The sequence below is a fragment of the Canis aureus genome, chromosome 23 (assembly GCF_053574225.1).
Source record: "Canis aureus isolate CA01 chromosome 23, VMU_Caureus_v.1.0, whole genome shotgun sequence".
Taxonomy (NCBI): Eukaryota; Metazoa; Chordata; class Mammalia; order Carnivora; family Canidae; genus Canis; species Canis aureus.
The window spans coordinates 2272422-2285707 of NC_135633.1; the positions used below are offsets into that span (position 1 = coordinate 2272422).

The 13286-nt window shown below is 32.3% G+C and overlaps 1 protein-coding gene across 3 annotated transcripts in view; it reads left to right on the plus strand.

The window, feature by feature from the left end:
* Positions 1-13286, plus strand: part of KIF18A (kinesin family member 18A) — a 78862-nt gene that overhangs the window by 21667 nt on the left and 43909 nt on the right. For all 3 annotated transcript variants that reach the window (XM_077866143.1, XM_077866145.1, XM_077866144.1), the window contains exons 7-11: positions 425-601; positions 1982-2056; positions 2269-2381; positions 5556-5718; positions 10714-10878. In XM_077866143.1, the coding sequence (XP_077722269.1) occupies positions 425-601; positions 1982-2056; positions 2269-2381; positions 5556-5718; positions 10714-10878 (693 nt within the window). The remainder of the gene's footprint in view (positions 1-424; positions 602-1981; positions 2057-2268; positions 2382-5555; positions 5719-10713; positions 10879-13286) is intronic.

Consider the following 13286-nt stretch of genomic DNA (forward strand, 5'->3'; position numbering starts at 1 on the left):
TTGCAGAATTCTTATTATTCCTATAGTATATTCGAATAGAGCATACATTACTTTTGTATTTTAATTTCCTTTTTAAAAAATAATGGAATTTTTTTATATGAACATTTTGTTTCTGATAAAGAAAATATGGAAAGATTTTGTTAAATATCCCCCACACAGTTTTCCCAGTTGTTAACATCTCATATTTATGTGGTATTACAACTCTTGAACTAATACTGGTTTTTTATTAACTAAATTTTATATTTATTTAGAGGGGAATATAATCTTTAAGTAGGATATTGTAAGATTCATTATCATTTCGATCACCAATTATACCATAAGTCTGGGCAAAGTTGGGCAGTGCTTAAATTCTTAGAGTGAAGTGATAGCAGGTTTGCATTTAAATGTGGAAAATGACATAAGAATTCTTTTTTTGTTCTTTCAGAGAAAGAATCAGCATATTCCTTACAGAAATAGTAAGCTCACTCGCTTGTTAAAGGATTCTCTTGGAGGAAACTGTCAAACTATAATGATAGCTGCTGTTAGTCCTTCCTCTATGTTCTACGATGACACATATAACACTCTTAAGTATGCTAATCGTGCAAAGGACATTAAATCTTCTGTAAGTCTGTTTAGTCTACCTTTGTTATAAGAGCATTGGTTGTATACTATTTTTATAACTCTAAAAAATTATTAATTAGAGTTGTATTTTTACTAATGAATTAGCAAACAGCGTTAGAAATATCTTTATCGGATTGGTTAATTGAACATTAACTTGGACAATTAAATCATTAAGCATCTTGATTACATATATAATAGTTACTATTATTTAGTCTTTTGCGAGGTAGGATGCTCTAATGCCTTTCTTCCTAACCTTTTTTATCTCCTGGCACATGATATTTTGATGGCACAATAGAGTAATTGGTCAGGGCTTTAACACATTCGTTACAGCCAAGCATGATGTTATTTGCTTTACCTTAGCACCAACTCTTTCTACCTGAAAACCTTAGACATGTTTGATAATCTCTCCAAGCTTCAGTCACTTCATCTGTAAAACAAATATATCTACCTCAGTTTATAAAGTAAATAGCCCTTTTAAAATAATTCATGATATTGATGTAACCAATATCTGTATAGCTCTAACAATCTAATAATGATTGGTTAAGTCAGTATTTTGGCCAGAAATTTGGGATCATTTAAAAAAATTTAAGTCAACCATGATGTACTTTTAAAATCACAGGATCTCTGGGTTGGAAGAAACCTAGAGTTTAAGTGGTATGATGACTTCTGCTGCTTACCCCTCTCCATGAAGATGAGCGGGTATGGTCTTTTTAGAGAAGTGTTCATATATTCTTTACATAATTAATTAGGAAAGGATATGCTCAATGGGTGTGCAGAACTTTTCACACATGTTTTTCATGTAATCCTTACAGCATCCCATTGACAAAGGCTCTATTTTACAGTTGAGGAATCCCATGCTCAGAATTTTAAGTACAATTCTAAATCAGTTAAGTGAGAAGTGGACAGTACCTCAAAATCAAGCATTTGAACTTCTGTTTGATGTTCTTTCCACTATTCCATAGCTGCCAAGGAGCCCATACAATTATAAAAAAGATAAAATGTAATAAGAACTCATTAAAAACTAGTTGAACTTAGAAATTGTTGAAACTTAAAATTATCTCTAAATTTCTTAGAAGTCTAAGGAAAAAGAAAGTGGGCAATTTTAATTATAATGTGAAGAATGCTTTGTAAGTTCTTAGACATACCTTGTCTCCGAGAGTAAGACTATTTCTTTATAATGTCATTTATTTTATAAATGTGCTCAGCATATCCTCCTGTCACAGGTTTTGAACATGAGTGTAATTGATCATGATTGTAATTGTCACAAATTCTGAATTCATGGAACAGAACTAATGAGGGCATAATGCCATTTTTCTCATGTATGGTTACGTGATTATTATCTTTATATATGTATGCAATCATAATTTCTATCTTTTAACAGTTGAAGAGCAATGTTCTTAACCTCAACAATCATATAACTCAGTATGTAAAGATCTGTAATGAGCAGAAGGAAGAGGTATGTCTACTTTTTACATTTTATGCTGATCTCCCTTAGTTTCTCATTTGGGAATATGCAAACCTAATTGCCAAAAAATTTGATGTATTTTCCTATTACAGTTGAAAATCTGGCATGTTCAGTTATTTTTCACAGCTAAAATTTTTCTGTGGCCATGTTTAATAGAGATAAATAATTTGTTTTGTATTTTAACTAGTGTTTCTCTTTACTAGATTTTAATGTTAAAAGAAAAACTAAAAGCCTATGAAGAACAGAAAGCTTTTACTGATGGCAATAACAAAGCAAAGATAATGATTTCAAACCCTCAGGAAAAAGAAATTGAAAGGTAAAAATGACATTAAGATCTCATTTTGAGGATTTTATGGTTTTTAAAATTTGGCCAGATATGTTATCATCATTTATTGTATGTCTTTATATATGTATTCTCAACTGAATTCAGGAAGCCACTGACTGCCCTTTATATTTTACGCACTTTGGAAATCAGATAATTTTAATTATGATTACATACTTGTGATTATACCAGGATTTAGATATAAGATGGAGAAGGTAAAGCTAATTACATCACTTATGAAATTAGTTTTTAGCAGTTTTCATATTTTTCTTCTCAAGTGTCCTATTCCATTCAGGCTGCTGTAACAAAATGCCAGACAGGTATCTTATAAGCTAAATGAACAAACAAAATTATATCTCCCAATTCTGGAGGCTAGAAGTCCCAGAGATCAGGGGACTGGCATAGTTGGGTGAGGGCATTCTTTCAAGCTGAAGATTTCACTTGAATCTTGAATTCAAGAATCCTTGAATCCTCACATGACCTCTGGAGGTAGATCTCTCCAGCTCCTCTTTTATAAGGTCACTAATCCCATCCACAAGGTCTCTGCCCTGGTGACCTGACTACCTCTCAAAGGCCTCACCTCATAATACCATCACTTTGGGTGTTAGGTTTCAACATAGGAATTTTGGGTAACAAGCATTCAGGCAGTCTCATCTGGCATAACATCATTATTTGTCTAGTTCATGTAAATTTTATCTACCCTTTCTTGACTATGTATAATTCTAATAATTCATGTACTTTGGTTAATTATTAGAGGGGGCATCTCTCAGTGATATAAATTAATACAGAATTTTGATAGATGCCCACTAGCTTTTCTAGCTGTTAATAATACAATAATCACAAGCTCTTTTCCCCTAAGCAGTTAATTTCAAAATTGTTCCAACGGGATACTAGTTCAAAAGCTGTGAATCTTGAGTAGTTCTAAGAAGGCAGTAAGAAATTCCTGGATCAAACAAATTTGGAAATTACTTCTTAAGGAATCTAGGTGATTTCCAAAGTACGTTAGTTTATTAAAGGCTCTGAGAGTTCTTGTGATAAAGGAATCTGCTCAAACTTTAATGAAGTTGAATGAAGTTAAACTTAATTGACATTCTTCAGAGCCAATGTTCTGTTACCACTAGTATAAGAAACTAACCACAACTAAAACCAGTGATTATTAACACTGTTTTGGAACTCTAGAGTTTATAGTGTTATCTTGCTATGCATAAGGAAGACTGGTCAATGGTGACTTTCAACCTAGTTTCGGATACACCTTTTTTAAAATTGAATTTGTATATTGAAGTTTACATATAATATCCTTGATTTAAAAAAAATTTTTTTCTGACTCAGTTGACAGTTGATATCAGTTACATAAAACTTATTTAATGCCATGAATTTGCAAAGTGTCTTTTTTAAAATAAACATTTTCATGTGATTTAATCAGATGAAGGGAAGAATATATGATATTTGCTGTATATCAAAGCTCTTTGGAAAGGTAATATTCAAGAAGAAATCATAAAAAGAAAGTATAGTTCTTTTACAGAGTAATTACAAAACTTCACTTATGACTATATCAAGAAAATTGTGTAGAATTTAATATTTGTCATGTATCACCTAAAATTATTGGCAAAGATTTTTATTACTAGTTAGTTGAATGTTTTAGATACTAATAACTACTAGAAAATAGTTACTATTCTCTTAGGACTCTTTTCTGTTTTAAAATAATATATTTTCTTTTCCTTTTTTTTTTTTTTTTTTTAAGGAAATCTCTAGAAACCTCTGATACTATTTCCTTTTCTTCCATCCTAATCAGTAAACCCCACCAACTGAAATAAGCCTGGACCACAAAATTACAAAATTGACAAATATTTAACTATGTCCTTGGATAAAAATGTTTAAAAAAAAAAACAACAAACTAAGACATTATCTTTGAGAATAACCTAAAGATAACTTATCAATTCATTTACTGGCATTAGCGTGTTGTAATATAATACAATGAAATTGCAATGTCCGTACATACTTCCTATGAAATATTAATCAGTTTGACAAAACTGCAGTAAAGTCGATGTATTGTGGTTTATGGTTATTCCCAATAGAGTTTCATTAAGAACTACTGACGTAAATTGGCAGTGTTTTTACCACAGATCCTTACAAATATATCTAAAATTCTGACTGAAGAACATTTATTTTTAAATGCATATACTTTGTTACAGTTTTATTTTAAAGGCTTCACAGTTAATTTTTCTTTGAGAGCTCTGCCTGTGACTGTTTATACTGTTACTATAGCTCAAACCTGATCTGTGATTTAAAAACGTAACTATATTTTTACAAGACTAGAATTTGCTGTGAACAATGTTCTGCTGACTCTAGAGGATGGGGAATTGTAGGTTCCTTTTAGGCCTTGCATGGATGTTTTTTTGAGCTTGAGGTCTTTATGTATTTGGAGGAGATGTGAGTCAAATTCCCCAACTTCAATTCTCCAAATCTCCATTGCCCTTTGGAGGAAAGACACCAGAGTGGCTTTTCTAGGTTTACCACATTGCAAACTTGGTTGTTTTGGGTCCTGGCAATGTCAGCTGACTCTTAGCCAGGCTGTAGGGGGTACCTTACCTTATGGTGTGTTTTCCCTGTAACAAATTCTAAAACAAAAAACTGGCTATCTCACTTTCCCTAGGGGGCCATGGAGGCGCCATATGATTATGCCACCCACTGCTTGTTTCTTCACAGTTAGCCAACATCAAAACAACACACAGTACTGTGTTGCTTCTGGGGCCTTGTTAATTGGGATAGTACAGGTTCAAATTATCATCCTTTTCCTACAAACAAAATATTTTATTTTTGCTATGCAGCTGGATTACATAGACAAAATAGAGTATATGACTCTACATGTAATAGACAAAATATACTAGTTTATTTTGACTTACGTAATTATGATTTATATAGAGAAGCTTTATAATACCTATATTTTTTTTAGTAGTGTGATCTTGGAAGAGAAAAAAAATACAGTAAAAATAAAGTTAATATCCTTTTAAAACATATTTGTAATTTAGTAGGAAACAGCCACTCTAACCTATTTGCTGTTTGTCATCGAGTCTAATTCTATCAGTGATATATATTCTTTTGTTCATTTATTTCTTAAATTTATTTCACAAAATTAGTGAAATTCTATAATGTGTTTGTTTTTCATAGATTTCAAGAAATTCTGAACTGCTTGTTCCAGAATCGAGAAGAAATTAGACAAGAATATCTGAAGTTGGAAATGTTACTAAAAGAAAATGAACTTAAATCATTCTATCAACAACAGTGCCACAGGCAAATCGAAATGATGTGTTCTGAAGACAAAGTTGAAAAGGTATTTATATATAATTAAATTTTAGAAGTGTAAATACATAGGGACTTCTAATTCTTTTTTTTTTTTTTTTTTTTTCTTTAGGGACTTCTAATTCTATAAATATGATAGGTAATGTTATTTAATTAGCCATTCACTACAACTCCTAGAAATCCTGGAGAAAACGTATCAAACATTGTTTTAAATGCATAGTTGAGGGTGCAAGACAGAAAATTAAATTCCTAGGTGTCAGAAAAAAAAGGAAACCAAAAATACAAAATCCCCCTTGCAACTGTTGCTTCTTTTGCAACTGTTGCTTCTTTGAGGGATGACTGAATGCACTTAACATGAAGTTAACACACTCAGAGTTGGGTACCAAAGGTGGAGCAGTACACCCCAGATGCAGGCAGTAATTTACCACTTAGACTAATTGCAGATCTTTTTTCCAGGAAAGAATATTTTATCACTAACATTGTTAGAATTTCCATTGTGTGGTGTTTAAAAAGGCAGACCATCTTTTACTCAGTTTATTATTTTATGCAATAGTACACTGTGCTCCCCACCTCCACACACACTGACCTCTCCCAGTATCTTACCTTTGATGTACACTGCTTCTTAGGTAAGGGACCAAAGGGAGACAGGGAGTTAGAAATGGCAGGCCCCACATAAAGCTGGAAACCTCATAGGCCTTCACCCTTCATGCTGGTAGTACACTATGAAGAAATACTCCCAATCAGCACAGACAGATGAGGAACCATGCCTGGGGTCTCACTTAAAGACTAATAGGGCACCTGGGTGGCTCAGTTGGTTAAACATAGGGTTCTTGATCTCAGGGTTTTGAGTTAAAAATTTTTTTTAATTAAAAAAGAAGATATTAAAGACTGTCTTTGTAGATATTCTTACCAATGATTTGAGGTTTGAATTTTTGTGATCCATGTGTTTTATTTAATAAATCCTTAAAGTGAGAAATTAACATGGAAAAATGGTATCAGAACAGTGATAATTTTGGGAGAACTGGGCAGATCAATACAGAATCAGTCTAGTAATACAGACCCTCAGGTAAAATCATTAATGAGAACTCACTATTCAAAATTACAGAGCACAGGGTGAAACACTCCACCATAATCAAGTCAGCAAATTTAGCAAGTAATAACAGAATTTCCAAAGATTCAAACACTAGAGCAATCTGATAAAAACTATAAAAAGACTAAAGATAAAGATGTCAAAGAAAGAATTAATGATAGAGGAATTAAAGATCGAAAGAACATCCATATACAAAAAGAAAACAAATGAAACATCCAGAAATTAAAGACTTACTCACTGAAATTCAGTTCGCTTTACAGGTACAATGCTAAGTAGTGTTTTAAATACTTTATGTGCATTTATTCAATTCTCAGAAAACCCTATGAGAGATGTAACATCATTATCCTCATAATGAAGATGAGGAAACTAGAGCACAGAGAAGCCATCCTGCTCAGGGTCACCTATAGGTTCATAGGTCACCTATGAACTCATATGATTTGAACTCAGGCAAGCTAGTTCCAGAGCATGTTACCTCTATCCTTTATGGTGTATTGGATAAGCTGAAGAGCGTCCAATTCTGGGAACTGGAAGACCTGATGAAATCATATCAAATATAGGATAAAAAGATAGCAAATGTGAACAAGATGTTGTTGCATGAAGGATGGACTGAAAAGTCATGTATTCTTGTAGTAGTTATTCTGAAGGAGGTATATTAGTGCAAAAGGGGAAAGGATAATATGAAAAGTTTCAGGCTTAGAATTTTCTAGGAATAATAAAATGTCAGTGAGATATAAGTTCAAGAAGCAGGAGTTCAAAGCAGGATAGAAAATAATGTACACCTGGTTGTATACAACTCTAGATCACCAAAAAGCAGAAAAATTAACATTTTAATAATTATTCCCCCTAGGTTGGGTGTTCATTGATGATAAGCTTAATTTCATTTTTATTTATTTTGTGAAATTAGTTGCATAGATAATACATAAGATACTTTTGCATATTACTCATTTAAAAGCTGTCTCTTATAAATAACTTTCTGGTCCTCTTAGACCACCACACCAAATGTATTTCTCCTTTTCCTACCTTCCCATAAGTAACAATTATATATAAAAATTTTACTTTTTTTTAAATGTCTGAAGGCCATCAAATTTTAAATAGTTCTTTAAAAACTAGCATTTCAGTTTTTTCTCAGCTTATGAAATTGGAGAGTATGATATGCTAAGAAACTAATCATAAAGTATTCATTAATATATCACTGATGCCAGTTTACCGTAGCTATTAAAACTATACCATCAAAATTAGTCATTTATTTCCTGAATATGCATTTATTTGCTTTATCTTATTGAAATGCCATTTTAAAAAACCACTGCAATAAGATTTGTCATACCAAAAATGTGAGTACTTACTAAGACATGAGGAGAATGAGTTTGGCTAGGTTTTTTGTTTGTTTGTTTTTTGTTTTTAATTTTTTTTTCTGTTTTTATGTGTATTCTTCTGCTTAATACCCCTTTTTTCAACACACTTGCCTTTTAGGATTTCTTACTTTTGGTCATTTCAACCTATATATTCCACTTCTTATAGTTATTCTTATGAGACTAGGTAAGCAATGGAGATAAAAACCTCTTAGGTGTATCAGTTGTAATTATTGAAAAACATAGGAAGACATCTATAGAGACTGAGTTGTTTTTTGTTGTTGGCAGTTTTGGGGTTTTTTTACGTGCTAAAGTGTCAAACTATAGTTTTACTAAACTGCCTGCTAAGGCAAGGAATTTTATATCTGTCTTGGACCCTCTCCAAAAATCGTTTATTATCAGAAGTGCTAAAACAATCTTATAACATTGATTCAGCCATAAATGGTTCTAGAGTATAGACTCTGAGATTAGAATTAAAGTGAATCTCTTGGGTGATTTTATGACCATAGATCACAGATCAGCTACAAATTATTTTTAGTGAAATAATGTATTTACTATGTTAGTGGTCCTTTTGCACAAAGCCATAGTTAACACCTAAATTTTAGAATTATTTGCCTGTTCTCAAGAAGTTTTGTTGTATTCTGGCGATTTTGTTAATAAAATACATAAAGCTCTTTTGAAACCTTAATGGGAAACATTTGCTTTAATGTCAGGGTTTAACATGCATCTTTTAGCATTTATTCCCGGACACTTACTTGTTATTTATTTCGGAACAATGATTCAGTAGGAGTACCCTGATAGAAAATGCCGCATAGAGAATAATCATAAGGAATACATTTGATAGACATCTATTTTTTTTTTAAGATTTTATTTATTTTGAGAGAAAGAGAGTGCATGGGTGGGGGAGGAGGGAGAACAGGGAGAGAATCTCAAGGAGACTCTACCCTGAGTGCAGAGCTCACAACTGTGAAATCATAACCTAAGCCAAAATCAAGAGTTAGGCGCTTCACTGAGACACCCAGGCACCCATTGATGGACATTTAGAAGTAAAAACCCAAAAAGATACTTTTTGGAGTTTTCAGTTAAGAGGTTTTCGGTATTAAATATTGGCTGCCATGAAAGCCTCAGAGCATTTCCTGCCCTGGTTTCTAAGAGTTCCTACAACATTTATAAATGTTAAAGCAAAGTAAAGATAATTTGATTTAACTGTCTTCCTTCAGGCAGGTACAATACTTTTATGTTCATTTTCAGATAAGGTGACTAAAGTCCCACTGAAATTAACTTGCCTAATTTTTCATACCTGCTGAATAGCAGAGAAAGTCAAGAGGCTACATATACTACCTTTTGTTATAGTAATAGCTCTAAACTTTTCAGGTGTCAGGACCCCTTACCATTTAAAAATATATATATTTAGGACCTAAAAGAGCTTTTGTTCATATGAATTCCATCCACCAGTATTCCTATATTAAAAATTCAAATTGAGACTTTTAAAAATATATTTATGTATTAATTTTAAAGCCGTTAGCTCATTGCATGATAACATAAGTAACACTTTAATAAAAAATAATGATTAAATGATTATGTTTTCTAAAGCAAACAAAGAGGTAATGAGAAGAGTAACATTGTTTCATATTTTTGCAAGTTTCTTTAATGCCTGGCTTTTCCCAAAAATTCTGACACATGTTTTATAAAATATAGTAAGGAAGAAGAACTTATTTTTTAAAGAGAATAAGGTCTTTGACCAAGTTCATTGTAGTCCCTGCTCTTTTTTTTTCTCTCATATAGTTCCCTACTCCCAAAACCAACCACAGGTGCTTGGTCTAATCTATGGGGATCTATTATTCCAAGTCCAGCCATCATGTCTGATGATTTTTTAGTTCAGTATCTGTTTGCAAATAGCCCAGAGAGATCAAGCTGTTCTAGCTCACAGCTCCCATGATGGTATGCAAGACACTTGCGGTAAGGAACCAAAAGGCCAGATTCATGCCTACATAAAACACCAAAAATATTCAGACTACCCACTATGGATCCTGAACCAACCATCAGATAAGATCAGATATTTATGAGCTCTCTGATATAAGTGCTATTTTCTATTCCTTGCACCAGCCTGTATCTATAAAGATATTGTAAAAATCAGAGCAGAGTTATTTCTTCACAATTTTCAAGTTGGAGGAAAGGAAAGATCAGGACATGCATCTGCTTTGATTTTGAGTAAAGAAATCCTGGGAATTATCAGACCTCGTATGAACTTTTTAAATGCAGCATTTAAAGGAATGCATACACACACACACACACACACACACACACACACACACACAAAGCTACAGTCTTCAATTTAGCTGTTGTAATTCTTAAAGCCATAAACTCTCAACATGTAATTTTATAAAAATGACTCACAGCTCAATTTCCTATTTTCCTGCAAGCAGGAGTATTGTGAACATTTCAAAGGGGAAAAAGCTTTAAATACAAAAGTATAGCCTAACTTAATAGACTACAGTGGCACCTTTATCAGAAAATCTACTACGTTAGTAACATCACATACATCAAATATTATAAAAATTAATCTATTAAATACATTATTTTTCAGGCCACTTGCAAACGAGATCATAGACTTGCAATGTTGAAAACTCGTCGCTTCTACCTAGAAAAGAAAAAGGAGGAGGAATTGAAGCAATTTGATGAGAATACTAACTGGCTTCATCGTGTAAAAACTGAAATGGAACTCCTAGGTCAAAATGGTCACATTCCAAAGGTATAAATGTTTTGTTTTATGTATTCAGCCCTTTAAGCCCATTGTCTTTGTCATTGAGTAAATATCTCTCTTTGGAAGACAACTACTGTTGCTTCTCTCTGTGTTTTAATTGACTCATTTTACCATTTGCCTTCACTCATTTTACCTTCTGCCTCGCTAATTACCCACTAAATTTGCCTTTTCTGTACTTTCAGAAGAGTAAAGTTCTTTTAAGCAAAGTTATTCTTAAGTGATTACATCCTTTTATAAGATAGCTCTTAAGTAATAAAACTGTGCTTGAAGATATTATCATGTAGGTAATTTCAGTTTGTTTTTGTACTTGAGGTTTTGTAGAAAAAAATAGTTTTAAACGTGGTCACCCTTACTTGTATCATAGCTAATGAAAGCTGATTTGAAAGCTGTATGTTTCCTGCAAAAACAAAACAAAACAAAAACAAAAAACAAAAAAAGAAATCTATATGTGTGTGTGCATATAGGTACTAAGTTGAAGACGTTCCACCTGGAATGACAAAAAATGATAAAGAATAGTGATGGGTAATGATGGTTAATTGCTGAATCAGATAAGAATTGTGTTCATCCATATGGTTACAGAAATCTAACTTTACTGCTTTCAGCATTTAGGACTATATTTTGCTAATTTGTTCCCTTAACAATAAGTCTTGAGATTATGCAGTTTATTCCTAATATAGTCCCTCCAGAATGTCATCAGTGTCATCATTATACTTGTCATTTCATAGTTGCCATATCATTATTCCATCTTCAGTCTCAAGTTCACACTTAGGCCAGAAGAAGGAGAGAGAAAGAAAGTAGGGAGGTGTATCTGTCTTGGGAGAGTAAAAGCTTTAACAGAAATTCCTAGCAGACGTGTCTTATTGGCTAGAATTGTCACGTGGCTGTCCCTAGCTATAAGGGAATATGGAAAGGTGAATGTTTTTGCTGGACACATTATCACCCTGAACAAAATTAGGGTTCTCTTAATAAGAAAGAAAGGGGAAATGAATATGAAATAAGCACAACAAATAGACACCTGCTACAAAGTAACTAATTTTGATCCAAACACCACCTATTACTTTTTAAAAGAACAATTTCATTACACTAATTTTTTTAAAAGAGAAGTGTCTGAAGACTTTACTTTGATGATGCTTTTCTGAATTTCAGTACTATGTATTAGCTAATTGGTATCTAGTCCTCTGGAACTTTCAAATTTCTTTTAAAAAAGCACTAGACTGATTGTCAATACAGGTATAATATATTCAGTAACAAATGAATGCAGGTTGTAATGATAAATATTCAAAGATAACAATTTTTTTTGTTGTAATTGAAAAAATATTACCCAGTGCATCATGACCAAGGAAGTGAATTCTCTGGTTGGCTAGCAGTGGCTGTAAATAGCTGTCCTTTTTTGTGTAGAAGACTAGCAGGAGTAGTCACTGGTGACAGTCGAGGTAGGAAAGGAGCAATGAGCAACAAGCAGCAGATACCCTGTTTCCTAAGAAGAAAACCAAAGGTGAATGGAGACTGAATAATTCTTTAGTGTGGAGATTTACTGGGGTTCAGCCAACAACTTAATCTACACCTTAGTAATTCTAGAAGTCTTCAAAATATCTTTCTGAAAGCATCTCAGTCAGTAGATCAGGTATTAAATGAGTACAAAGCGTAATTTAATAATATTTTATAAGATAATTTAATTGATAAAGCGCTTTAGAATATTCCCCACAAAGAGAATGTAAATATTGGGAAAAGGATAGACTTTGGAATTAGAGTGGTTGGTCATTCTGTTATTTGATATTTGTATTGAGTGCTAACTCTAATTGTATAACTTTGGACAAGTTAACTTTGTTGTCTAAATTTCTTATTTTCAAAATATATTTAAATGCAATGCTATATGCAAAGGTCTAGCACCACATAACACATAATAGATGGTTGACAAATAATGGTTTAATAATATTTTAGGCATCTTTAACAAGGATGTCAATAGGCAAAGAAACATGTATAAAAAAGGAACATAGCAGAGTTAGCTGCATTACAAGATACATTTTCTATTTTTCCTCCAGAACAGTGATTCTGACCTTTTTGGGTCATAGATGCCTTTGAGAATCTGATCAAAAAGTATACAAATCTTCTCCCAGGTGAAAGGTTGAGGGTCACATTCATATAATTTTGCTTTCTTTTTTTTAAGTCATTTTTCCATTTATATAACATTAGGAATATTTTTGGTAAAATATAGCAAAGCTTAACATTTTTAGGTATACAGTTCAAGTGGCCTTAGTACATTTATCTTAAAATTTTAATACATGTATTTCTATTTCAAAATGTTATTACTAAAGTATTTTTATCTTACTAGCTTTACTTAATTTAGATTATACTTATAACTCAATATATTTGCATAATCAGAATTCTAATTTATA